Genomic DNA, 27,881 nt, shown 5'->3' with positions numbered 1-27,881 from the left:
TAGAGGGAGTAATCGGTTTGTCTTGGCTCAGGCTGGGATTTCGGCTGCCTCTGCCTGAGGCGAGATGCTCAGGAGGTGAAGTGCGCACCGTCTCAGACCCAACCCCCAGCGGGGATCCTATTAGCATTGGGGGAGGAATGAGTGCGCAGCTGTTGCCTGAGGCGGCGCCAGGAGCTGCTGGAAATGAGCTGGGAGCTCCTGTAGCCTGTGCGTGCACACCCAGGTCTCCACCGCCGCCAATTCCCTGCCGGGATCACGCAGAGGTGGGGGCTATTTATTCCCTGTTGGCACCTGGGATTCAGGTTTCACGGGGCCAATGCTGGGGGCAAGATGCTCCGTGGAAATGAGGTGCGTATTCCCACTCCCAAAACCGAGGTCAAAGTGAGCACCCCTATCACCGCCGTGGCAGCGGTCGCCGACTCCTTGCCAAGATGGCGCCAGGCTGGAAGCTGTTCCTTCCCTTGCACCACCTGGGTTCGGGATTTAGGCTACCCAGCAGTTATCTATGGAGTGAGCTTCTCTCTCCAAGCGCAGTTAAGCGTTCTTTACCTCTTCCCCAGAGACAGTACTATGAGCGTGTTCAGTCTCTCTGTCTCTTCCCTTTGTCTCTCGGGCTCCGCGCGCTTGCCCTGCATTGGGCTGGGGCTCCCACCTCCCCTGCCAGTCTCGGGCTGGCCCATTTTCCAATCTCCCCAGTTCGCACTCACTCACTCAGGTATCCTTCAGGTTCTCTTCCTTCTGGAGTCTGTATTTTCTCCTTCCGCTCTTGCAGATGAGAGCAATGTCCTTCTCAGTTCGATCGATGGGACAGACGAGGTTTACAGAGCTCCCTTCCTCTCCGCCATCTTGGCTCCTTCTGCTATTCCTTTAAGAATCTAGGGCCTGCAGATGGAAAGGCAGCAACAACAATAATAACAACATAAATTGAATGCTCGCTGCGTGGCAGGCATTGCTATAAATGCCCTACCCGTGCTGTCCTTTCATTCCTTACAATAACCATATGAGCCAGACACTGTTCTTCTTCTATTTTATACTTGGAGAAAATGAAGTGGCTGCTGTGAGGTCATAACAGCTAGGAGGTGACAGCTGAGATTTAAATCAAGGCCAGATGGACTCATCCAAAACATTATTACTTTTGTGCAGGTCTTTAAAGTACTGTGACCTCCGGCTCATCGACTCAAGCTATTTAACTCGCACAGCCTTGGAGCAGGAGGTGGGTCTGGCATGCTGCTATGTCTCAAAAGAGGTCATCCGAGGACCTGCTGTTGCCCTGGACCTTAGTGGGAAGGAGCAGGAGAGAGCCACCACCAGCGAGAACGACGCTGATGAGCTGCTAATTGACCTGGAGAGGCCACAGAGCAACAGTAGTGCTGTCACTGGCACATCAGGTCAGTGCTTCCTTTTCTCTCTCGAGGGGTGAGGGACAGGAGTGAGGAGGTGGATAGACATGGGGGAGGCAGAGGCATTTACTCCCTCACACCCCTCAAGGCTGTCAGAGGAGACTCAGTGACTCAGGCAGCCTGTCCAGACCTCAGTTCCTTGTCCAGGAGATACTTGGAAAACGTAACTACTGAAGAGCCACAAAATTCTCCTCTGGGTAAACATTTAATGAGGAACTTGGTAATAAGCTAAGTATAACAAATAAATGTTTCAATCCTAGCCTGCACCACTTTCCCTAGTCTTTTCTACCCTTAAGTCCTTTGTGGATATTATACATCTGGTATTTGCACAAAAGCCCTCATTTCCTTCTAGACCCGAAGGCTGTAAGTTTGTGCTAACTGGCTCAGACATGGCACAATGTTTACCTGTTTGAATGAAGGAATGAGTGAATGACTTTTGTAAGTAGTTAACGGCAGATGTTTGTATACCGAAGGCTACTCTGGGGCCACTGCCTGTGCGGGCCCACCATGCAGCCGGCCAGCCCCTTTCAGAGCATTACTGTATGGCCTGTGGCAGTGCCTGGCATGAATTTTCTTCTGAGAAATTGTATTACAGCAAATGCAGCACCATTTCCATTTTCTTTTGATTAGGAAAGTAATAAAACTCCACATTGAAAACTTGGAGAATGTAAAAAAAGAAAAGAAAACTTGGAGAATGTAACAAAGGATAGAGGAGAGGTTAAAAATGAAAACCCCAGGGCACCTGGCTGGGAGTCATGAGTTCAAGCCCCACATTGAGGGTGGAGATTGCTTTAAAAAATAAATAAATTGGAGCGCCTGGGTGGCCCAGTTGGTTAAGCATCCAACTTCAGCTCAGGTCATGATCTCACAGTCTGAGTTCAAGCCCCGTGCTAGGTTCTGTGCTGACAGCTCAGAGCCTGGAGCCTGCTTCAGATTCTGAGTCTCCCTCTCTCTCTCTGCCCCTCCCCCACTCACACTGTGTGTGTGTGTCTCTCTCTCTCTCAAAAATAAACATTAAAAAAACAAATAAGTAAAATAAAAATGGAAATTAAAACCCCTGCCTACCCGCGAAGACCACCACGAACATTCCTCTTTCCCACATCTCCCCTCTTGCATCACCATGACACACGCATCCAAACACACAACTTCATGTCAAAAGCAGCATGAGCCCGTCTGTTCATTTTGGCAGCTGTTGGATGGCTGTGGGAATCAAAGAGGCGGTCATCTACGGGGCTTTCTGGCTTGAGAAGGACCCTCATCCTGAGAGAGTATAAGGATGCCAGTGGGCCTGTCCAGCTGCTTGCCTCGGCCAGGAGTCAGGGCTGCACCTCCACTCACCTCACCACTCCAGGCTCCCCAGTTGTTCCTCTAAGACCTGTTCAGAATAAATCCAAGAGGCTTAGGGGATAGTAAACAGTAACAGAAGAGAGGGGGAAATAGCACATTTGGAAGTTTCTGGATACCAGCATCAGTGACAGGGAGGCAAGGGGGTGTTTATGTCCTTCTCACAGCTCTTTAATAAGCCCCCTCCTGGGGCACCTGGGTGGCTCAGTTGGTTGAGCGTCTGACTTTGGCCTAGGTCATAATCTCGCCATTCCAGAGTTCAAGCCCCATATCAGGCTCTGTGCTAACAACTGAGTCAGGAGCCTGCTTCAGATTCTGTCTCCTTCTCTTACTCTCACCTCGTCCCCACTCACACACTCTCTCTCTCAAAAATAAATAAAACATTTTGAAAAAAAATAATTAAAAATAACCAGATGCCTCCTTTCCCTGCACTTGCAGAGCTGCCCCAGAAGGCTCACATCTTCTTGGCCTTGCTCTCATTACCCACAAAGGTAACAGCTTGGCTTCTGCTCCTTAGTGTCTCCCTCCCTTGGAGGACAACCTGAGCTATGGGCCATGCTCCCTCCACTGAGCACCCATCCCTCAGCCTTGGGCAGACTCTGGGGCTCCTTGGGGAGGCTCACTGCCTCAACTGTGCAGGCTGTAAAGGTCAGGGCTGTGAGAGGAAAGGCAAGCTGTCATACACGATAGACACAAAGGTAAGATGAGCAAGTGGAGTCACTTGGTTGCAATGACCTCCAATTATGGCTATTCCTCTAGGATCTCCAGAGGTTGGGATACGACCCACATGCTGGGGAGCACCAACCCCAGCTCAGACAGGGCCTTCAGTCCTGAATGTACCAGCTTTTGGTTTATCCACCAACCAAAGAGTGGTGACCTATTCAAAGGGGAAACATATTTGAAGTGAATTGGCCACATGCAGGGACCTCTGGATGAAAGCAAGACCTCACTGAGCATAGATTATGCCTTATATCCTCTTCCAGTGGCACCCATTCCCCACACTGGTTTGGGCATCCATGGAAGTGGTAGTCCCTGAAGAACTTATCCACAACCAGAAGAGTGAGGCCCTTGGACCCCAGGAGGAGGGAAGTGCCCTGGAGGACTGGACTGTGGAGCTTGTATTGGTCTGGGTCCTGGAATGGATCAGACAGCATAGCCAAACGAAGTAACAGATAAGAGTTTAATAACCTTACAGGATTTACAAAGCTGGGGTAGGATTTAGAAAAGGACAAGGAGGTATAGTTACCCACAGGGCGCCAGGAGGGGCGCAGCCCTCATGGAGACCGCAGTCGCCCGGGGCGGCGGGCCGGAAGGGGGCCAGGGAATAAATAGCTGAGGCCTGCTCATGGCCACAGGTGTGCTCTCCGCCCTCCTTCAGGCTCCATCATGGAGAACGGGGTGAGCTCTTCCAGCACGGCGGACAAGTCCCAGAAGCTGTCGCTGACCCCCAGCTTCCAGAGCCCGGCCAACAGTGTGGGCCTGGATGAAGGGGTCTCCGCAGGCACAGGGGGAGCCGGGGAGACACTAAAGCACGAGTGTGATTCCCTGGGCCCCCAGATGGCCAGCAGCACCACCTCCAAGCCGTCCTCCTCCTCCTCCTCGGGACCCCAGGCCCTCTCTTGGCCCGGGCAGCCGCCCCAGGGCTGCAGGGGCCTGCACGCCGCCCTGCCCCCCATCGTGATCCTATCGAAAGCGGCCTACAGCCTGCTGGGCTCGCAGCGGGGAGGCAAGCCGCCCGCGTCCTCCTCGCTGCTGCCGCACGCCGACGTGGCCTGGGTCAGCTCCCTGCGGCCGCTGCTGCACAAGGACATGAGCAGCGAGGAGCAGTCCCTCTACTACCGCCAGTGGACCTCGGCTCGGCAGCACCACGCCGACTTCAGCAACCAGCCAGACCCCGCCTCCGGCGCCCGCGCCTGCCACCCTCGGCGGCTGCTGCTGACTGGCCCCCCCCAGGTAGGCCCGGGGTCCCAAGAAGGAAGGGAGCCGGGGGTCGGGGGCGCAGAGTGTGCTGGGGGTGACCTAGAGCGATGAGGCCCTCACTCAGGCTCCTCAGGGGCAGGAGACATCCAAGAGCCCAGGTGTGAAATCTCGTCTTTCTTCTCCTACCGTCTCTTCCTCTCTCCCCTCCCCAATTAAAAATACTTCCACCAGGTGGGAAAGACCGGCTCCTACTTGCAGTTCCTTAGGATCCTCTTCCGCATGCTCATCAGGCTCCTGGAGGTGGATGTGTATGATGAGGGGGAGATCAACACCGGTGAGTTGCAAACCCCGGCAGTGGGGGGTGTGTGGGCCCAGGTAGAAGACACTGTCACCGGGTTTTGATATTCTGGATACTAGATCTTTGCTAGTTCGTCAAAAAGTATCTTTTTTTTTTCTTTAAGTTTTTATTTATTTTGAGAATGAGAGCGAGAGAGCAGGGGAGGGTGAGAGAGAGAGAGAGAGAGAGAGAGAGAGAGAGAGAGAGAGAGAGAGAGAGAGAGAGAGAGAGAGAGAGAGAGGGAGGGAGAGGGAGGGAGAGGGAGGGAGAGGGAGGGAGAGGGAGAGAATGAATGAGAATCCCAAGCAGGCTTCATGCTGTTAGCGCAGAGCCTTATGTAGGGTTCAGAACTCACCAACTGTTAAGATCATGACCTGAGCTGAAATCCAGTCCCATGCTTAATTGAGCCACCCGGAGTCCCAAAAAGTATCTTCTATTTTAACTGCAGGCTGTGAGCTAAGGTATAATGATTACTGTAATGAAATTAAAACTGTTCATGCAGAACAGAAACCTGCAGCCATAACCAAACCCTTCACATTTGCAGTAAGATGCAGGAACTAGTGCTTGACAGGGTTGCAGGGACTGGTTTTCAAAGAGACCATCTTCTGCCCTCCTCCTCCTGTATCCTCCTTCCCAACCCTTCCCCTGCAGCTGTCTCCTGGAGGAGGGTTCACTGTAGCCTGATCAGCAGGGCCGGAAAGTGAACATGAGCAGGAACCACCCAGCATTAGCTCTATAGCTAAGGACAGTGTATAGCTAAGGACAGTGTGGCCTCCAAACTATGGCCTCACATCTTGGAGCATTCACCTGTGCTGGAAGGACCCGGAAAAATCAGGTAGAACCTCTTCCAAGCCCCTCAAAGAGGAGTCCAGAAAAGGCCTTGGCATCTTCTGTCAGACTGGCCCTCAGATCTCACCGCACTTGCTTTTCCTAAGTAGTTGGACCTGTTCTGTGACAAGCCCAAAAGACTAGTTCAGTCTAGAGGAAGACTGGGCAAAATCAGCTGTATTGAATCCGTTTATTATCACCTTTGACCCTATTTCCACTCCTTACCAGTTCATATTTATGATTCCAGACACTCACACAATCCCGTCTTCCCACCCACATCTCCTTGTTTGTGTCCCCACTTGAGCCACACCAGAACCCAGGTCCACAAGAGGGGACCCAGAGTTCTAAATTGGTCTTGAAACATTCAGGACTGCCTGGAGGGATCTGGGATCAGGAGGGCAAAGGCAGAACCAGGCAGACCAGGAATGAAAGAGCCGGCATCCCAGCAACCTTCCCACAAAGCCCCTGGGCTCCACAAGAGGGTGATGCCTTTAATTCTCTCCTTGGATGCCACCACACTGGGCTTTGATCTGTGTGATCAAAATCTACCACAGCTGGTGTGACAGGCAAGCCTGGCTCCTGTAGTGAGAAGTGCCATCAGTTGGCTTTATTCCTTCCTCCTCATTTAGTGCAGGTGAATGCAATGGTGCTCTGGAGAGGCACAGTAATATCTTTGTAAAAATCTAGAATAAGCTTTAGGTCTTAAATAAAATGCAAATTTTAGCTCAGCGATATAAAAAAATAAACAGGATTGTGTTAAAAAGATAATAGCTGTACCTGTAATCTTCTTTAGGCTTTAAAAAAAAAAACTTTTTGAGGTGTCCAAGTGGCTCAGTCACTTGAGCGTCCAACTTCGGCTCAGGTTGTGATCTCGTCGTTCATGAGTTCGAGCCTTGCGTCAGGCTCTCTGCTGAAAGCTCAAAGCCTGGAGCCTGCTTTGAATTCTATGTTTCCATCTCTCTCTTTGCCCCTCCCCCTGCTCACACTCTGTCTCCCTCTCTCTCTCAAAAATAAACATTAAAAAATTTTTAAGTCTTTTTCTTTCTCCCTTTGAAGGTTGTCTTAAACTTTTTGATCTTACAGATTTTATTAATAACAATAACTCTCCGCTATTGGACACTCACCATGTGCCTGCCACTGTCTGAGCACTTATTTTTTTAAATGTTATTTAATGTTTTTTTGAGAGAGAGAGAGAGAGAGAGAGACAGAGAGCATGAGCAGGGGAGGGGCAGAGAGAGTCGGGGACAGAGGATTGGTAGTGGGCTGTGCACTGACAGCACAGAGTCCGATGAAGAGCTCCAACCCATGGATGGACCCATGAACCATGAGATCATCACCTGAGCCAAAGTCAGAGGCTTAACCAACCTAGCCACCCAGGCATCCCTTACTGCCTGAGCACTTTAAATACACGATTCTGGAATTCTTGCAATAACCTGGAGTCCTAAGAGGGGTGCCTGCAGTTGTGAAGTAGTAAGGAGCAGTATGGATTCAAACCTAGGATTACTAGCTGTCAAACTTGACTGCATATTGGAGCCACCTAAGCAGTTTTAAATGCCATGATGGGTGTCTGGGTACTAAAGGAGATTGTGGGTGGTGACCTAAGCACGGGATTTCTTTTACAAGCTCCCCAGGTGATTCTCATACACAGTCGACACTGGGAATCTTGCTCAACGCATCCCTAAAATCTCTTTGGCTGTCAGTGTCTTAAAACCCCACAACTAAAACTGTAAGGGGGAATTTAGATCACCCAAAATTAAGTAAGTTTTTAAGGCAGTTTGGGAGGCTGGAGTGGGAGACTAGTTGATCTCATAAAGTGGGAGTTTGTGGACCAGAGGCGGGGAGGGTAATGCTGGAGGCAGTGAGGGCATGCATCCCTCCCAGCATGGACCCGAAGGGATAGTTCTGGGCGCCTCTGCCCTGGAACGTGGCAGGTCACCTTTCAGAAGGGCCTTTGTCCTCCCATCTGAGGTTCATGTTTCATAAAACCTCTCATTCCTGACACTTGGGAGGGAGGCCGGGAGGCCAGTCCGCCTGGCTGCTCTGTGCACTTTCTTTCTTCTCGTCCTAGACCACAGTGAAAGCAGTGGAGTCAGCCAGTCAGAGGGAGAGCCCTGGCCTGACATCGAGAGCTTCAGTAAAATGCCTTTTGACGTCAGCGTGCATGATCCCAAGTACAGTTTGATGAGCCTGGTATATACTGAGAAGCTGGCAGGGGTCAAACAAGGTCAGTGCAAGCAGAGCCAGGCGCACCTCCTCTGAGGGCACCCGGATCAGGGCAGGAGACCTGGGGCAGTTTAATTCTTGAGCACAGTTTAAAGTAATTCTCTCTGCTTTTCTCTTGCACACACACACATATCCACCTTTTACTCTTTATACCTGACTTTCAGGGCATAAATTATAGGCTCCTTGGAAGAACCCTGCAGGGAGTGGGGGACTTTCTTCCCAGGAGTAGGGGCTTCATGCACATCATGGCCATATTTTTTGCCACTTTATACACAGAAGCAATAAAGGATTCCAAAGATGAGGAGCCCAGGAAGCGAGGAACTGTGTCCATGATGCTGACCAAATACGCAGCCTACAACACCTTCCACCACTGTGAGCAGTGTCACCAGTACATGGACTGCACCTCTGCCTCCCAGGTGTGACCCCCTGTCTTTGCCTGTTACCTTGGGTTTTGTCTGTACAGAATGAAAAATACGGCTCCCAGTTTTAGGCTCTAGACAGAGAGTATTTGATTTATGAGATGGAGCCACTCATTTGTGAGCAAAATGTATGAAGCCATTAATTAAAATCACTTTGGGTTTATTAGGATTGTGAGCCAGGGGTGGGGGAGAAACTTGAGTTTTAGTGTCTGAAGTCACTTCATTGAAATGGTTACACGTGTCATGTTTAGATTACCTGACATGTTATGTGGGATCCTGAGAAAACTGGATATTGTATTTGTTGAAAGGGTCTTTTCACCTCCCTTTGAATTGTTGACAAGAATGGTGCTTTTTTTTCTAAGATTTTTTATAAGTTTATTTCTTTATTTTGAGAGGGGGTGGGGGACTGGGCAGAGAGAGAATCCTAAGCAGGCTCCTCACTGTTAGCACCAAGCCCAACATGGGGCTCAAACTCACGAACCATGAGATCTTGACCCTACGACCTGAGCCAAAGTCAGATACGTAATGGACTGAGCCACCCAGGTGCCCCAGGAATGGTGCTTTTACCCCTAACATGTATAGGGTGTACCCTTTGAGCTGTGACTAGGTCTGTTGATTTGCACTGACCAAGTCATATTCCTGTGCTAGTGTGGGGTGGTTTTGATCACGAGGCATACAGAGGGGTCAATATTTGATCTTATACTTAGAGAGAAGTGAGAGGAAGGAACACAGAAGGTGAGCCAATGTCAGGGTTTGCTGCTTTTTGGCCAGAGCATTGCAAACACACAAGGTGGTAAAGGCAGCCCATGCCGGTAGTCCAGAGCCTGTGTGGGGGAGAAGTTCTCTATTGCTTTCTCCCACTTTAGCTGCTTGATTTTTACGACTTAGTTCTGAACACCTAGAACAACTCGTCCTTTGGGACATGCTGATTGATTGGGCTTCACCCAAACTTGCTTCTGCTCTTGAGGACCAGGTCTTCACCCTTTTCTACAGGGGCTAGAAATGATATACTGAAAAACTGGACTGGTCATTCTGCTCTTGCGTCACAAGTAACCTTTTGTTTCCCATTTGTTTTCTTGGTGTTACCTGAAAACTTTTGGTGGGCTAGTTTGTAGACCACTCATGATGCTTTAGAGAATATAGAAGATTCAAGTCCCTGGTCTACAAGTCATAAGCTTTTAGATAACTTATTAAAAATCCTGTTTATATAGTTTCTGTGATTATAGTACTCACTAACTAGTATACTCCAGTGCTTATGAAGCAGAATGAACCAGAATTTGAGGGAAGAATCATATACTATTTTCCTAGGAAATTTAATATTTAGGTTAAAAATCTTAGGAAATCTACCTGGACTCGTAGCTGCTGAACGTTGATTCTGTCCTCTCATTAAGCCAAATACTGTCTGCACGGCAAAGCACAGAAGTTACGTAATTATTCACTGAGCTGGGCTACTGAGAGAGCATGTGAACTTTATAACACTTTTTTTTTTTTAAGAAAGCTCTATCACCAAAGTGGAGCTTGAACTCTTGGTCCTCAAATCAAGAGTCACATGCTCTACCAACTGAGCCAGCCAGGCGTCCCAACTTTTTGGCAATTTTAAAAATAAGTTAGATTTATATTTGGCTTCAGTGAGTCAGATGGTCTGTCCTGGAAGCCAGAGTTCTAGGCTAAATGACTGTTGAAATTTCTTCCGTTTCATTGTAGCCAGGAAAGATGGGACCACAGAGGCATTTTAATGATGTTGGCCCTAATAGTTTACTTAGAAAAATAATATTCATTTAGCCTGATGCACATAGATGGAAGTGATTCTCTCCCTAAAATTGGGCACCTTTGAAAATGTTTAGAGAGCAGGAATATTTAACCTCTGCATAAGACTGAGCAGTCATGGCTCTAAGAACACGAGGAATGCAAAAGACAAAGTCAAGCAACAGAAACCTCACCCATGGAGAGGGTGTGTAGGGACCGGAGGCTTGGCTCTCACATCAGTGGCAGCTACCAAAAGATGAAATGTTTGCCTTTCCAACTCTTTCAACGTTTCAGGGGCAGCAAGGTCTGGTGGCATGTATGAGTTCAGGTTAGTTCGCCCCTCTTAAAAACAACATTAACAAGTGGTCTAGAAGTTTGCAAACCATGAGCTTACATCCCCTTCCTTCCTTCTTTACAAATCTAGATGTCTGACTCCACCCTTCATGCATTCACGTTCTCTTCCTCTATGCTGGGAGAAGAGGTGCAGCTCTATTTCATCATTCCCAAATCCAAAGAGAGTTATTTTGTCTTCAGCAAGCAGGGCAAACACCTGGAGAGCATGCGGCTGCCCCTCGTTTCAGACAAGGTGGGTGACAGTGTCTGGATGCCAACACTGCTTGCAGACCGACAGGCCCGAGGTACTAGGATAAAGTTCTCTAAACTTCTGAAATCTAAGGGTTTTAACTTCTCTTTTTGGTCTCTGGTTCTTCCCCCCCACCTTTCAGCAGAATTTGAATGCAGTCAAGAGCCCTATTTTCACTCCTTCCAGTGGTCGCCATGAGCATGGACTTCTAAACCTTTTTCACGCCATGGAGGGCATCAGCCACCTGCATCTTCTGGTGGTCAAAGAATATGAGATGCCGCTGTACCGCAAGTACTGGCCCAACCACATCATGCTGGTGCTTCCCGGCATGTTCAATAATGCAGGCGTGGGTAAGGGGCCCCCTGGGACGTGGAGAAGGGCTGAAAGATAAAGCGAGCTCCCATTGCCTGGACATGAAACTTTCAAAGGCTCCCCAGCTTCTGGAAAGGGTCTCGCCCACCTGGCCTAAGGACTTTTGATTCTTCTTTAAATTTGAGTCTTCCTGTTCTTCCAACTGCTCTTTTGCAGAATTTTTAACTTCTGGGGGCTTGTGACTCAAGAAGTCACTGGTATGTTGAGCGCCCCAGAAAGGGCTTGGGATTCTTCCCGGTGTGGGCTGGGCCCCCTACAGCAGGAACAAAACAGCAAGGAAGATCTGAGGAGGGGGAAAGCTAGTTCACTGTGGTCAGAGAGATCTGGAGTGTCCCCAAGCCATTGCTAATCATTTTTAAAGGCACATGGCAAGTTCTAAGGGGTTCTGTCCCACTGGAAATTCAAAATATCATTACTCCCTATGGCAGTCGTCTTAAAAGTACCTGGAAGAAGTCTCGCTTGCTTTCCCCCCAAGGAGTGTAAGAGCAATGGGCTGATTTATCAAGGGGGCATTGGTTCTTGAGTGTGGAACAGAGCTGTTGCAGGACGGTGGGGGCAGGAAACCTCCAATTGGATTCAGAGCTGTGCACTTCTTGCATAGTGGTTGTTCACCATTTTCCCCAATCAGCTCCTGTGGGCGTCTGCTCTGTGTAGTCTCACAAGGGCTGAAGTTCCAAAAGCTGCTCCTTGACACATTAGAGGGAAGTAGGAACATGCAGGCCAGAACTAGAGTGAATACAGATGAGACCTGAGTAGTTTCCCTGACTCTGCACTCCTCCAGGGTCTCACTTTCCCTTCTTTTCCCCCTCAGCCTCTGTCTCTCCCTCTGCTCATCTGTCCATCCCTCTCCCTTCCTTCTTAGAGCTTTCCTCTTCTTGTTCTCCCTTCTATTCTTTTCATGTCCTTAAATATGGGATTATAATGTTTTCAAAAACCTGTTTGTTTTGAATACAATTTTATTTTCCATATTTATCACTTTATATCAAGTGAATTATAAGGCTCTTACATACTTTTGATTCTTTGTCCTCTCCAAAACCACCTATCCCCAAACTAGCTAAAATTTTTTCTATAGGAATGACCCTCCAATTACCCTTCTATGCCTTGCCAGTCTTTAGGTGACTCTCCTCATCCCAGATCTGATGAATTAGCTTAGTTACAGTTTTTCCCCTTTTGCAATTGTTTGAGGAGAAGCTAACATATATGCAAATGAAATAAATGCAGATTATTTTTTATCTGTTAAAAAACATAAAATTTACCACTTAGCCATTTACTTTTAAGTGTACAGTTCAGTAGTGTTCAATATATTCACACTGTTTTGCAACTAATCTCCAGAACTCTCTTCATCTTGCAAAACCGAAACTCCAAACCACTGAGGGTCAACTCCTCATCTCCCCCTTTCCCTGGCAACCACCATTCTACTTTCTGTCTTTGTGTGACTACGTTAGGAACTTATGTCAGTTTAATCATACAGTATTTGACCTTTCGTGTCTAGCTTAGCACAGTGTTCTCAAGGGTCTTCTATGTTGTGCGTGTGAAATTCAAGGGAATTTCCTTCCCTTTTAAGGCTGAGTAATATTCCATTGTATGTATACACATTTTTTATCCATTCATAAAGACACTTGAACTGCTCTCTACCTTTTGGCTATTGTGAGTAATGCTGCTATGAACATAGATGTACAAATATCTCTTCAAGAACCCTGATTTGAATTCTTTCAAGTGTCTCCTCACAAGTGGAATTACTGAATCATATGGTAATTCTATTTTTAATTTTCTGAGCAATTGACAAACTGTTTTCCATAATGGCTATACCATTTTACATCCTTACCAATAGGGTAAAATGTTTCTTCACATCATCACCAATACTTATTTTCTGGTTTTGTTTTGAGTTTTGGGAGATTTTTTGTTTGTTTGCTTGTTTTTTTGGTAGTAGCCATCCTAACAAAGGGTAGGAGATGCTATCTTATGGTAATTTGATTTGCATTTCCCTAATGATTAATGATGTTGAGCATCTTGTATGTTGGCCATTTGTGTATCTACTTTGGACAATCTATTCAAGTCCTTTTCCTATTTTTAAATTCATTTTCTTGGGGGGCACCTGGGTGGCTCAGTCGGTTAAGCGTCCAGCTTCAGCTCAGGTCATGATCTCATGGTTCATGGATTTGAGCCCCGCATTGGGCTCTGTGCTGACAGCTCAGAGCCTGGAGCCTGCTTCTCATTCTGTGTCTCCCTCTCTCTCTGACCCTACTTGAGCTGTCTCTCTCTGTCTCTCAAAAATAAATTTTAAAAAATTTAAATTAGGCTTTTTTGGTTATTGTTGTTGACTTGTAGGAGTTCTTTATGTCTTCTGGATACTAACCCCCTACTAATGATTTGTAAATGTTTTCTCCCATTTCATGTGTTGGTTTTCACTGTTAATTAAATCCTTTGCACAGAAATTTTAAATTTTGATGCAGTCCAATTTATTCTTTCCTATTGTTGGCTATCCTTTTGGTGTCCTACCCAAAAAATAATTGTTACATCCAATAGCAGACTGTTTGCCTGTTTTCTTAATTTTTTTCTTTATACTTTTTTTAAAAACTTACATCCAAGTTAGTTAGCATATAGTGCTAACTACAGTGTAACACTGATTTCACGAGATTCCGGTGATTCATCTCCTATGTAGAACACCCAGTGCTCATCCCAGCAAGTGTATTCCTTAAATCCCTCCCCATTTAACCCATCCCCCACCCAACCCCTACAGTGACCCTGTTTGTTCTCTGTATTTCAGAGTCTCTTGTTTTGTCCCCCTCCCTATATTTATATTATTTTTGCTTCCCTTCATTTATGTTCATCTGTTTTTGTATCTTAAATTACACATATGAGTTAAATCATATTTGTCTTTCTTTGACTAATTTCACTTAGCATAATACACTCTAGTGCCATCCATGTTGTTGCACATGGTGAGATTTCATTCTTTATCATTGCCAAGTAATACTCCATTGTGTATCTTCTCTATCCATTCATCCGTTGATGGACATTTGGGCTCTTTCCATAGTTTGGCTATTGTCAATAGTGCTGCTATAAAATTAGGGTGCATGTGCCCTTTCAAAACCACACACCTGTATCCCTTGGATAAATACCTAGTAGCGCAATTGCTGGGTCATAGGGTAGTTCTATTTTTAACTTTTTGAGAAACTTCCATACTGTTTTCCAGAGTGGCTGCACCAGTTTGCATTCCCACCAGCGGTGCAAAAGGGTCCCTCTTCCTCTGCATCCTCGCCAACATGTTGTTGCCTGAGTTGTTAATTTTAGCCATTCTGACAGGTGTGAGGTGGTATCTCATTGCAGTTTTGATTTGTATTTCCCTGATGATGAGTGAGGTTGAGTATTTTTCATGTCTGTTGGCCACCTGGATGTCTTCTTTGGAAAAGTGTCTATTCATGACTTTTGCCCACTTCTTCACTGGATTATTTGGTTTTTGGGTGTTGAGTTTGTGTAAGTTCTTTATAGATTTTGGATACTAACCCTTTATCTGATATGTCATTTGCAAATATCTCCTCCCATTCCATTGGTTGCCTTTTAGTTTTGCTGATTGCCTGTTTTCGATCCATATTAGTTTTATGTAGCGTAAGGTAAAGGTCCAACTTCATTTTTTACATGTGAAATCCAGTTTTTCCAATACCAGCTGTTGAAGAGACTGTTCTTTTCCCATTCAGTGGTCTTGGCACTTTTGTCAAAAATCATTTGACCATAGGCCCTTAAGACCTGGACCAGAAGCACAAGGGCATGGTGCTGGGCTCTGTATTCTTACCCCATTGGTCTGTATGTCTGTCTTTATGCCACTCACATCATTGTGATTACTGTCCTTTTGTAGTAAGTTTTGAAATTAGCCAACTGTGATACCTCCAACTTTGGTCTTCTTTTTCAAGGTTGTTTTAGCTATTGAGGGTTCCTTGAGATTCCATATGAATTTAAGGATTTTTTTTTTAATTTCTGCACCAAAAAAATCAAGATTTTGGTAGGGATTGCATTAAATCTGTAGTCACTTTGAGTAATATTGATACGGCAACAATATCACATTTTCCAATCCATGAACACAAATGTCTTTCCATTTACTTGTGCCATCCTTACTTTCTTGCACCAAGTGTTGTGTGCTTTTTTCATGTACAAGTCTTTCACATGCTTGGTTGAACATTTATTCCAAAGTATTTTATTCTTTTTCATGCCATTGTAAATGGAGTTGTTTTCTTAATTTCCCTTGTAGATTAGTATTAGTGTTTAGAGACAACAGATCTGCAACCTTGCTGAATCTACTTATTTCTGTATGTGTGTGTGTGTGTGCACATGCACACATGTAATCTTTATTGTTTGCTACATTTAAGGTCACGTTGCCTGCAGACAGATCATTTTACTTCTTCCTTTCCAACCTGAGTGTCTTTTATTTCTTCTTCATGCCTAATTGCTCTGGCTAGGATTTCCCTTACTATGTTAAATGAAGTGGTAATGGCGGGCATTCTTGTCTTGTTCTTGATCTTAGAGGAAAAGCTTTCAGTCTTTTACCATTACGGTGTTAGTTCTGGGCTTTTCATATACGGTCCTTACTACATTGAGAACACCAACTATTACATACATGTTCTTGAAAGGTACATTTTCCTACATCATTAGCAATACCCTTGATCCATTCAAACTATTTTTCTCATTCCTCCATAGATTTAATAACTCTTTTAGCCTCTTCATTACCTACATTTTGTTTCATTTTCGGGTGTGAAAATTTGTCTAATAAAATTTGTCTAATATGTGACCTTTCTTAAAAAGTGTTTTACTTCTAATTCCAGTGTAGTAAACATATGGTCTTGTGTTTGTTTCAAGTGTACAACATAGGGAGTCGACAGTTCCATACCTTCCTCAGTGCTCATCATGATAAGTGTACTCTTAATCCCCTTTACCTTTTCACCCCTCCCACCTCCTTTGTAACCATCTGTTCTCTATAGTTAAGAGTCGGTGTTTTGCTTTATATATATTTTTTCTTCCTTTCTTCATTTGTTTCTTCCAGTTCCACATATAAGTGAAATCATATGGTATTTGTCTCTGACTGGCTAATTTCACTTAGCATTATTTACAATAGCCAAATTATGGAATCAACCTAAGTGTCCAGCAATAGATGAAAGGATGAAGATGTGGCATACACAATGGAATATTTTTTAGTCATAAAAAGAATGAAATCTCACCATTTGCGACCACATGGATGGATCTCAGGAACACCATCTTAATGCTTGTTGTTACTGAGTACTTACCATATGTTAGGCATGTCTTGAGCACCACACAAGAAGCCAAGGCATAGGGGAGTTAACTTTTTCACTGTCCCACAGCTAGCACATGGTGATATCAGGATTTAAATGTAGGCAGCTTGGCTCCAGCCTTTTACTAGACCATATTGCCTCTTGCAAAATCAATCAATCCATCCATCAAAAAACTCCAGGGAAAGGATGCCAGTTTTTCAGAATCTTCTCCGAAGAAGACATTGCTGTCAATCTCCTAAAGGTACCTAAAGCAGGGGACACCTTAGTCTAAGTTATTGCAAACTTGGCCACTCCCTAGTGCAGGACCTGTGAGTGGCTGCTTCCAGGACAGAGCACATCTTATTGTGCCTTTACAAAACTAACCAGTAGGAAGTGTTTCCTTTATGTGGTATCCTTTGTCCTATCAGGGAAACTGGATTCTTACAGTACCCCTCAAAGTGTAATTCATGAATCATCTGCATCATCAAAGACCGCTCTGGTTTCTGGCTCCTTATCAGACCTAAAGTGAATCTCTGGTGAGGGGCTCTGGAAATTGGCATTTTAAAGAAACTCCTAGTGATTCTTACTTTTACTCGTTTGAGAACCACTGCTCTGAACAATTGTTGACCCTCCCACCCCCCATGGCTACCCTGTGACTAGGCATGCCTGTGGAGAGAGTGTGAGCTGTCTGTGGGGTCTGGGTCGGGTGAAGGATGTACAGCTGTGGCTCTGTTGCCTTCCAGGTGCTGCCAGGTTTCTCATTAAGGAGCTGTCCTATCACAACCTGGAACTGGAGCGAAACCGCCTGGAAGAACTGGGAGTTAAACGCCAGTGTGTCTGGCCTTTCATCGTTGTGATGGATGACTCGTGCGTTCTGTGGAACGTTCACAGTGTTCAGGATCAGACGAGGTAAGTAGGATTTGCCAAGCAGTTCGAGGGGAGTATGGCCTAGTGCTATGAAGAAGATGCTTTCCTTGGCTTGTTATATATGGAACTAAATGAGGGTGGGGCAGCCTTCCAGAGCAAAACAATTATCCAGAAGACAACCCTCACCACTTTTTTAATTTAGATATTCACCATACCATCAAATTTCTGAACTATTTCTGCATCATGGCCTTGGTTTGCCATAAAGTCTGTTGAAGGGTGCTATGCCTTAGAAAGTACACTAGCTTCTGAGTCACACCTGCTTTTTAATCCCAGCTCTGCTTGGGATGAAAAGGGAAAGTTAGTTCATCTCTTTGTCTCAAGTCCATCACCTGTAAAATTAGGGCTGGACCAAAATCGGTGGTTCTTCACCTGATAAAGAGGCTCCATGAGGACCTGGGGATGTTAAGCCTGGAGAAGTCCTATGCAGTAAATGGTCCCTAAAGACCAGTACCCACGATGACCTTCCTTCCAGCCCATACACTGTATCTGTTTCCACATAAATATGAAGCCAGTGACATTCTCAAATACTCCTAATTATACCAGAATTACAACATTGGGAAGTATACTTGTGTGCTTCTAACCTCTGGCTCCATCTCTTTGGTAACTCCTTGTTCATTACTCATTTTGAGTTGGACTGGTTTTCTTTCTCTGCCTTAAAGTGGTAAGCCCACCCAGCCCCCAAAAGGCCGCTTCCTTCAGTTAGCAGTGACGGGCAGCATGTAAACTAGGCTTGACGACCTTTTCCATTCCAAGCTAATATAAAGTAAGCCAGCTATTAATATCTGCAAAGGATATAAATAGTGTATAGTAGTGTTAGCCCTTCAAAAATGATCCTTTCCTCAGTAATATTTATTGCTCTCTTATATAAACTAACTTTACATTTCATAGCCAGCCCATGGAAGCAGGAGTTTCCAGTAAGAATGTGTCCTTGAAGAGTGTCTTGCAGCATATTGAAGCAACACCAAAAATCATCCACTACGCAATCCTGGGCATACAGAAATGGAGCAGCAAGCTGACTTCTCAGAGCCTGAAAGCCCCATTCTCTAGGTGCCACGTGCATGACTTCATCCTCCTTAACATAGACTTGACTCAGAATGTGCAGTATGACTTCAACAGGTAAGTCAGGCCTCCTGGGTGCAAGCAATCCTGGCATCTGATTGCTTCTGCTCAACTCTGACCCCTATAATGTGTTCTTTGAAACACTGAGAATCTCTTTTTATGGACATGGAGGGAGAATGGGGATTTTCCACCCTCAGAACTTGGAACTTTTCCATCCTCAGAACTCTTCAGAAGTTAATCCCTTCCCCTAAATGTTAGAGATCTGGATCGTGTAGGGACAAGTCAACAGGTGGGAATGAGCAGACTGGCCCTGGCCTTGCCTCCTGATAAATAATGTCCACATCCTGGGAAAGCTAAGATGGCCAAGTGAGGAATGTCAGGAACCATAACGTCCTCCTACATCAACCCTCAGTCTATGGCTATTAGAATATCCTGTAGCTATGTCGTGTCTGTGTTTTAAATTTGACAGATGGTGGTTCATCCTGTTGGCAGCCAGGATTGTTAAACTGCACTTCTGTCCCTCAAGAATATATAGAATGTGCATGCAGTCAGTCCTGCTTCAGTTCAGGAATACCTAAGGCCTTGTGGAAGGTCTGGGGCCAAAGTCCTCTCACAGCCTCTTTCTTTTAACTCTGGCCTGTGAGCCCCCTGAATTGAACAGTGTTAAGAGGTCAGCTCCATGAGAAGGCAAAGTTGATTCTGTCTCCTAACAGACTTTGTGTATGTAATTCATGTGTCTGGGGTGTGGGGGTGCCTGGGTGGTTCTGTAGATTAAGTGTTCTGACTCTTGATTTCAGCTCAGGTCATGATCCCAAGGTCATGGGATCAAGCCCTGCATCAGGCTCTGCACTGAGGGTGGAGTCTGCTTGAGATTCTCTCTCCCTCTGCCCCTCTTCCATGCTCACTCGCATGTTCTTGTTCTCGCTCCCGCCCTCTCAAAACACAAACATGGCCAGGATGTGACAGGTAGTCAGACCTCTTATTGTGATTATGACTTAGGTATTTCTGTGAAGACGTTGACTTTAACCTGAGAACAAACAGTAGTGGCCTGCTCATCTGTCGCTTTAATAACTTCAGTCTCATGAAGAAACATGTTCAGGTTGGAGGGCAAAGGGACTTTATCATTAAACCAAAGATCATGGTAAGTTTGCAAGCTTGATTCTACTGTTCTTTTTTATTAGGTACTGGCATTAAGTACTTGCCACTTGACTGGAAAGTGAAATGCCACAAATGAGTCCATTCTTAATGCCAAATATACAGTCTCCATCCCCTTACTAAGGATTCATCTAGAGCAAAAAAAAAAAAAAAACCACAAAAAAAACCGATTTGAAAATTCAACAGATTTACCTTTCCTTACATTTAAGGCTTAACAATTCCATCAAATCTTGTTTCAAACTTAATATTCTATCTTTATAAACTGGCAAAATTAACATTTTTACATTCTTTAACACATAAGAGAAATTTAAATTAAGATGCTTATCTGGATGTGTGCCAGATTTTTTTTTTTTTAAGAAGTTAAGACCAATCAACATCTTTTGAGGGTGAATTCCATGGGCGCATACCCTTTTCTGTTTGAGAGATTTACTGGTATCTAATAATTTATAACATGGAACTCCACAGTGAAGCTTAGAAAACCAATTTACTTTTATTTTGTGGATGTGCTGGGATGAAATTTAACCCATCCACACCCAGCAGCACTGTGAAAGGGTTCCTGTTGGTCCTCACAATGTTGCTAAGTGCAGTAACTGTCAAAGAAGCCTACATTTCTATTTTCTTCTGTCCTTGCTGTGTGTTAAGTGAGACCCGACCTATTCCCAAGAGGAGGAAAAGTTTTCCAGAACCCAAGAATGACAAACTAGCCTCTGAGCCTAGCATTTGTCACCGTGCTCCTACTATTTGGGGGCTGTTAGTATGCAATGCCGTTTTTCTTTGCCCGTTTCATCCAGGGACAGACACATTTCCCATGATAATCTCGGATCTGATTTCAGGTGTCAGAGAGCTTAGCACCCATCTTGCCCCTTCAGTATGTCTGTGCTCCGGACAGTGAACACACACTATTGGCAGCCCCTGCGCAGTTTCTCCTGGAGAAGTTCCTTCAGCATGCTTCCTACAAACTCTTCCCCAAAGCTATCCACAACTTCAAGAGTCCCGTGTTGGCCATTGACTGCTACCTTAACATTGGACCAGAGGTAAGGGGACCAGGGCGAATGCTGTGCTTTTACCCATTTCCATCCATTTCTTTCCCCTTTTACCTCCCATTTGAAAGCTTAAATGAAGACCAAAAAAGGAGCCTGTGACATACTCGTACCGCAAAGGCTCACACAAGATGTGATGGCAACTCCCTCCCCACCCCCACTTCCGCTCTCCACAGTGAGCCAGTCAATATGCCAAGCTTAGTCAGAGGTCAGTTCCACCCAGCCCACCTAGTGACTGTGTGGCCAGAAGCAGTTGCTTGCTGTCCTAAAATGTATCAGACCATATTATAATCATGTGATGACGTTTCTCCACAAGACCAGTTCTTCAGAGGCACACAGTGTCTCAGCCACTGTTTTAGGCAAAAGAGAAGCTAAGGGATGGCTGGACAATTCAGGGTATCACAGGAGACCTGTGTAGCTGTCACTTCACCACTTCTCATTCCGGGATTTCTTTCTTTGACATTGTTTCCTCACTGTGCATTCTTTCTTGTCTCAAATTCCTCATCAGTGTTAGCTTTTTAAAAAATTTGCCACTTGTACCTTTGACCACTGATGGCCTTCAAGACTTTACGGGCTCTGCCATGAAGCTTCTCCCTACAATTATTAGTAATATTTTAAAAATATTTAATTTTGTCAACATAATATCCTCTTTGTGAAGAATTTAAAAGGTATAAAGAAAAAAATGCCTTGTAATGGGAACAGTGACATTTTGGTGTACTGTATCCTTTTAGGCTTTTTTCTTTGTATGTACTGACATACAGTATCTTCAGGCTGAAATCCAACTGAATTCTGGAAATGGACTTAAATCAAGCAGTATAAACATTTTACTGAAATTTCCTAAGAATGAAAATGTAATCTACACCATGATTTGTAGAATTTTAGAGACAAGAGGTACCTTAAAAACCATCAAGTGTAATAGTAATAGTGCTTTTTATAGTATCCCTGTAAGCCATGTGTCTAACCCCGGCCTCCAGACTCTTCTACCCCAGGGTGCAAGGCTCTAGATGTTAGACAACACAGTCTCAACACTACTAATACTAACAGCAGCTAACAATGAATACCTACTAAGGGGTTTACAGTATTTATTTCACAAAACAGCCCCAGGAAACAGGGACTACTGTTATTGCACCAGACTGGGAAACTGAGGTACGGTAAAATGAAGGGTTCCCCAGCTACAGAGAGAGGAACCAGTGGCTGGATCCCAGCGGTCAGGTGCCAACAGTAAGCCACGCCCCTGGTCTCAAGGTCTCCCAACTATCTTACTTCCCTGTAATTTTTGTAAACCTGTCTTCCCTACATGAAAGCCATATAAAACTATTTAAAATTATGCACTGCTTGAAGCTTCTGTCTGGAAACTTAAGTGTATTTAAATGAAAGCTGATTACTTTATTGCTGAGAAGAAAAATTTAATCTAAACATTTCATCCTAAGTGTGCCTTTTTGTGGAAGGCAATTTATTTTTTATTTTACAAAGATGTTTAGGTTGGAGAGGCCTGTTTTGTTTCTTACTACTGATTCTCTCCTAACTGTCCTTTATTAAGAGAAACCAGATTTAAATAGGTTAAAACTTGGCACACTAAATAAAAGAGGTGCAGAGTTTAAATAGCCAACCTATTTAAATTTCAATTAAAAAAATTTAATGTCCTTCACCTTACCCTGAAATAGCTAAATAGAAAGGTACCGACTCATTCAGCTAAAGTGCAGATGTTTTGCCTATTTTTTGAAATGCACATGCTGTCTGCTTGATGATTCCAGGTGGCCATATGCTACATCAGCTCCAGACCCCACTCCAGCAATGTCAACTGTGAAGGGGTGTTTTTCAGTGGACTTCTCTTGTACCTCTGTGACTCTTTTGTAGGTGCTGATCTTCTGAAGAAATTTAAGTTTCTCAAAGGTAATCCAAATTCAGTGTCTTTAGTTTGTGAATGCCATTGTTTCCCCTGGACAAAACAGGGAGGTGAAAAATATAAAAAAGGACTTTAATAATCATTTTTGCCAGTAAACTGAATACCTTGCTTTTAAACCAGGGCCATGGTTTTCTTAGCTGGGGCACAGGTGGAATCAAGTTCTGGTCCGTCATACCAGGACAAGATACAGATTTATGGCCAGAAATGTGACCACATTATATTTTTTTTTTTACCACTATTAATTCTAGAAAAGAAAGATGCAGTGTAAGAAGAGAAATAATACTTCTCAAATAACCTCATTTTAATAAAACTCAGGTTAATGGGTTGTGATTCTGGTATAGAAGCTAAAGTTGCTTCAATAGGTATGCACAATACAGAGAGATCTGACCAAGAACAAACTGCAGATTGTGTATCACAAATAATCCTGACAAGATGACCTCTGAAGTCAGCGAACGAAACAGGATTCAGAATACTGTGCACAGGCCACTGTGGAAAACAGTATAGAGGTTCCTCAAAAATTAAAAACAGAATTAACCAGGGGTGCCTGGGTGGCTCAGTCAGTTAATCATCTACTTCAGCTCAGGTCATGATCTTCCAAGTTTTGCGTTCGAGCCTCATGTCAGGCTCTGTGCTGACAGCTCGGAGTCTGGAACCTGCTCTAGAGGTGTTTTCTCTCTCTGCCCTTCCCCCGCTCACATTCTGTCAATCTCTCTTGCAAAAATAAACATTAAAAAAAATAGAATTAACCATATGATCCAGTATTCCACTACTGGGTACTTAAAGAAAACAGAAAACCTTAATTTGGAAAGATAGGTGCACCCCTTTGTTTACTGCAGCTTTATTTACAATAGTCAAAATATGTAAGCTACCCAACTGTCCCTCCATAGATGAATCGATAAGGAAGAGGTATTGTATACGATGGCATATTACTCAGCCATAAAAAAGGAGGTCTTGCCTTTGTAACAGCATGGATGGACCTGGGTATATGATGCTAAGTGAAATAAGTCATAGAAACAAATACTGTATGATTTCACACATATAGAATTTAAGAACAGATGAACATATGTATTTACATATGCATAAAATACATTTGGAACAGTGAGGGAGGGGGGTTGCCTCCCAGGGGCCATTTGGCACTATCTGGAGACATTTTAGGCTGTCACAAAGGAAGGTGCTGCTGGCATATAGTGAGTAGAAGCCAAGGATGCTACTAAAACATCCTATAAGAACAGAACAGCTCCCATAACAGAATTAATCCAGTGGTGCTGAGATGGAGAACCCCTGCTCTAGAAACGCAGAACATTTGGTTTTACCATCAGTTATCACAGGGGAAGGGGAGATTTGTCACTTTCCACTCTTAAACTTTTGCATCTGTAACACTACTTACTCAAATAAAATGAAAACTATAGTGAGCAGTTGTGATAGGTTACTTACATGTGGGTTCTCAGATGTGCCAGCTTAGAGGGCCTAATCAGAAAAGATGGTAGGCTCTTCATAATTCAACCCCTGAACCTAAGATGCACTTCTGCCCTTTTTTCTGAAGGTGCTACCCTGTGTGTCATCTGCCAAGACAGAAGCTCCTTACGCCAAACAATTGTCCGCTTAGAGCTGGAGGATGAGTGGCAGTTCCGCCTCCGGGACGAGTTTCAAACTGCGAACAGCAGTGACGACAAGCCCCTCTACTTTCTCACTGGCCGCCACGTGTAAGCTTCTGAAAGAGACCAAAAATAGCAGGGGGATGCCGAGGTGGGGTGGGGCAGAAACAATTATTTGGGATTCTTTTTTCCTTTAAAGTACAATCACTGTGGAGCAAAGTGCAACATATTTGTTCTCCAAAGAAATCCGCCCCTCCAAGCCCACTCTGAGGCAGGTCTCGGGGGGATCACTGTCTATCAGTTCCACTTTCGGGACCTTCAGTTCAGGTTAACTCCACCCTAGGCAGTTACTCAAGACACGGTCTGCCACGGGAGCCCGTGGAGGGTGTACTTTGGAGAACGAACATGGAGTTCGCATTGTTTTTTCTACTACACTACGTTAGGGGGAAAATGGACTCTCAGCATTAGCTAGCCTGAATGTGTTACATGAGACTCACACCACTGGTGTGGAATTAAATGAAGATTAACGTTTGAGGCCTGAACCCTCAGTTTCTCTTCAGATCTGTACTTTGGTACAGTACTACTCAGGGGTCTGAAATGATAGAATGTAGAAGATATTTGTATTTTAAAAAAAAAAAGTAGTTTTGTCTTTCTCTGTGCAGTGTTAGTTTAAGATTTATAATCTTATATGTATTGAAACTTTTGGCAAAATTTCCACAGGAGTTAAAAGTTTACTATTTAAACTGAACAAACAAATCAGTAAATGCAGAGCAGGCACTGTATGCATTTATGCAGCTTCTCCTTCCTGACATTCCTTTGGTTTTTTCACTCTTTAAAAACGTTTCCAGCGTCTAAGCACACTGTGTCTCTAAGAATGTGGAAGAGTCTAATCTTGTACAAGGAGAACTAATTCAGTAGTTGAGCCAATTAAGAAGCTTTTAGCAGTCACCCCATGCCCACCCGGTTTGCTTGGAATTAAGCAGTTGGCACCAGCAAAGCTAAATGTCAGGCTCTGGGTCTGTGTGGCACAGACCTAGTTTGTTTCTTTTCAGGGCCTCGAGCAAAACTTCCTTTAGTAAAAGATACACTGAATAAATATCAACTACCTTATGCAGACAACAACACAAAAATTGCTGAAATGGGAGACAGCGCCATAGAAAGAGAGATGACTATTTTAATCCTACCAGTGATTCTTTTGTGAGGAGTAAGAAAAATTCCATTAAAAGTCTCGGACTCACTAAAACCGGCAGGGGGTGTTTGTTCAGTACCAACAGTGTAAGTTTCTTGACATATATTTTAATCAAACCCAGACTTTTAGAAAATGTTCTAGAACAAACGAAGTCTGTTGGAAGTTTGTGTTTAAATTACTCCAGTTCTCATCATTCAATAATTTGACATTTTTCTCATTAGCCCATACAGACCACTTAAAATGGCCATTTGTACTTGAATTGAGGTCTTATTTGGGGCCTGAAACTACTGAGAAGGGGCTGACTAAGCCTGCATTTACTTAGAACAAATAATGGTAACTGACCAGCTTTATTAGCTTGTGATAACAAGGAGTTTACAGTAGTGAAAAAATGGAATGTCCTAATCTGAAAATGGTTTGCAGATCTCTTGGTTTTAATACATCTACTTATAATGCTTTATATGTATTTTGAAATGAACAATTCCTTTAAACCTCATTTTAAATTATCCTTCAAAGAGGACCTGCCTTATGTATACTTTGAAAATACTCCTTGTAATTTCAGTACAGAATTTTTGATAAAGAGGTACGTTGAACCAGGTTGATTTAGATATGAATGTATTGCAATTGTTCCTGTTTTGCTGAAAGGGCCTAATGCAGATGATATCAAGAAACCCACTGTTTGTGCAATATTCCAATATTTATAGGGCAAACACAATACTTGAAATAGTTCCAAAACACTTATAACTGGGGCAGATGGCCTCTCAGGGTTTCTTCTGGCTTGATGGCTTCAAAGTCTTTATAAAGCATGTTTTTGTAAAGTAGTAACTTTAGATGCAGGTACTCCATAGTAGGGCTGTACTCTGAAAAATCAAATGATTGTGATCTCTTAAATACTATTTAACCCTGTGGAAGAGAAATGCCAGAACAAAGCCAAAAGACCATCGCCCCAATGATGGAGAACACAAATTGACCTGCCTGTTCTTTTCAATGCCTATCTTACTAAGGTTTGGATCATTTAAAATCACTTTATCAGTGTAATTCCTTAGAGAATATTAGGTCCTTCTCCTTTAAGGATAAAATTGCACAAGCACAGGACACCATGATTTGTTAATATATACCTTGGTGTGTTCAGCTTCGAGCCTTGCCATCCCTTAAAACGTTGTGATATGAATGTGTTTGCTAGGCCCGCATAATAATTGAGCTATAGACCTGTTGAACCTTGCCATGTATGACAGTTCACACAGGTTAATACTGAATGTAAACTAAAATTAGAATGAGAATTGTTGTATCAATTATTTTGGCTGTAATTTATGCAACTGCTTTTTGTGATTCTTAGAAAAGGACACACCTGTGTTACTTTATTACTGTAAAATTTTCTTAACCAAAATTTGGTGAATTTCACTAGTTGGTCTACCTCACGTTTTGTTTATGATTCTAAATTGTCTTGTGTCTACAGTATGTTGTGTTTTCATTTAATTTGGTGAATGTATTAAAATTCTCTCATCCCCTTAAATAGAAGTGTTTTCTTTACCCTAACTTTCTGGTATGTCCAAAAAAGACTGAAGTCCACATCACAGGTTGGATAACTCTAAGATTCAACTATTCTGGCATAACAGTTCAAGAAAGTGTTAAATAAAAACCTATTGAGTGAAAAGCTGTAGCTTATACAAAGAAGATATACATACATACTAAGTATCTATACACTATGCCCATTTGCAGAGTCCACGTTACGGATGACAGATCTAGAAATGATTATTCTTTTCTAGAAATACTCATAGTATAACCCCAATCTTTTATAGATGGAAACTATATTCATTTTGGTGTCCTTAGAGGCAGAACTTTGGGTTGCTAGAACTGTGTAGCACGACAGGAGGTGTTCATCTCCATATCCAAACTACCTAAAGAATAACTTTGCTATTTCGGAAAAATGCCTTTCAGTTCTATTATGTAAAGAGTGCTAGCATAGTAGACTTTGCTACGGAACAATGAAAACTCTCTCCCAGGAGACTGGGTGGCTCAGTCAATTAAGTGGCTGACTCTTGATTTTGGCTCAGGTCACAAATTCACAGTTTATGAGATTGAGTCCCAAGTCAGGCTCTGCACTGAGAGTGTGGAGCCTGCTTGATTCTCTCTCCCCCGCTCCCCTGCTCCTGCTTACACATACTCTCTCAAACTTTAAAACAAACCAAAAATCCTCTGTAAGCCAAGGACCCCTGGCTGTTACCTCAGGAGAGGTAATAAATATTTGTTCAGTGTGGTGACAGATTTGGAAGCAAGTAGAAACTGCCAGAGTTCCACTACATACTCCAAAGCAGCTGCTCCATTGGAAAGATGTAAAGCTGTGGATCTGACTGCTATACCTTTGTATTCAACGACCTAAGGCTGGAACAATTTTCAGTTTGTTCCAGGGAACAAATACCCCTCAGGCCTCTCTTTAGTCATAGAAACTGGCCCTTATGCTTTTTCTACGTCTAGAATTCTGCTCTAGCACTGAGACCCTGGTTTCACTGAAAGAAACCATCACTAAAGGTATTTTGGGAAAGGCCTATGAGGCCTATGAGGCCTATGAGGCCAAGATTTAAA

The 27,881-nt window shown here is 43.9% G+C and overlaps 2 protein-coding genes across 4 annotated transcripts in view; one reads left to right on the top strand and one right to left on the bottom strand.

Annotated features, from left to right (window-relative positions):
• GREB1L (GREB1 like retinoic acid receptor coactivator) overlaps positions 1–26,834 on the top strand; it is a 140,027-nt gene extending 113,193 nt beyond the window's left edge. Inside the window, exons 21-33 of the mRNA XM_029922999.1 lie at positions 1,144–1,388; positions 4,123–4,697; positions 4,896–4,998; positions 7,898–8,053; positions 8,329–8,468; positions 10,642–10,803; positions 10,946–11,150; positions 17,174–17,339; positions 18,246–18,473; positions 19,416–19,557; positions 20,405–20,605; positions 22,366–22,504; positions 24,061–26,834. Coding sequence (XP_029778859.1) covers positions 1,144–1,388; positions 4,123–4,697; positions 4,896–4,998; positions 7,898–8,053; positions 8,329–8,468; positions 10,642–10,803; positions 10,946–11,150; positions 17,174–17,339; positions 18,246–18,473; positions 19,416–19,557; positions 20,405–20,605; positions 22,366–22,504; positions 24,061–24,224 — 2,626 coding nt within the window. The 3' untranslated portion in view covers positions 24,225–26,834. The remainder of the gene's footprint in view (positions 1–1,143; positions 1,389–4,122; positions 4,698–4,895; positions 4,999–7,897; positions 8,054–8,328; positions 8,469–10,641; positions 10,804–10,945; positions 11,151–17,173; positions 17,340–18,245; positions 18,474–19,415; positions 19,558–20,404; positions 20,606–22,365; positions 22,505–24,060) is intronic.
• The window catches only part of ESCO1 (establishment of sister chromatid cohesion N-acetyltransferase 1), an 82,488-nt gene continuing 74,519 nt past the window's right edge, over positions 19,913–27,881 (bottom strand). The window contains exons 15-16 of one of the 3 annotated variants that reach the window (XR_003902929.1): positions 23,952–24,228; positions 19,913–22,550 (exon numbers count right to left, since the gene is read on the bottom strand). Coding sequence is in view for 1 of the 3 variants with exons in the window: in XM_029922996.1 (XP_029778856.1) it covers positions 24,197–24,228 (32 nt within the window). In the remaining 2 variants the exon portion in view is untranslated. Of the gene's footprint in view, positions 22,551–23,532; positions 24,229–27,881 lie in introns of those variants that run through there. The other 2 variants (XR_003902930.1, XM_029922996.1) reach the window with 2 other exon arrangements.

This window comes from Suricata suricatta, chromosome 14 (assembly GCF_006229205.1).
Source record: "Suricata suricatta isolate VVHF042 chromosome 14, meerkat_22Aug2017_6uvM2_HiC, whole genome shotgun sequence".
Taxonomy (NCBI): domain Eukaryota; kingdom Metazoa; phylum Chordata; class Mammalia; order Carnivora; family Herpestidae; genus Suricata; species Suricata suricatta.
Note: the sequence above shows the minus strand (reverse complement) of the source record. Positions and strands in the feature narration are given on the sequence as shown.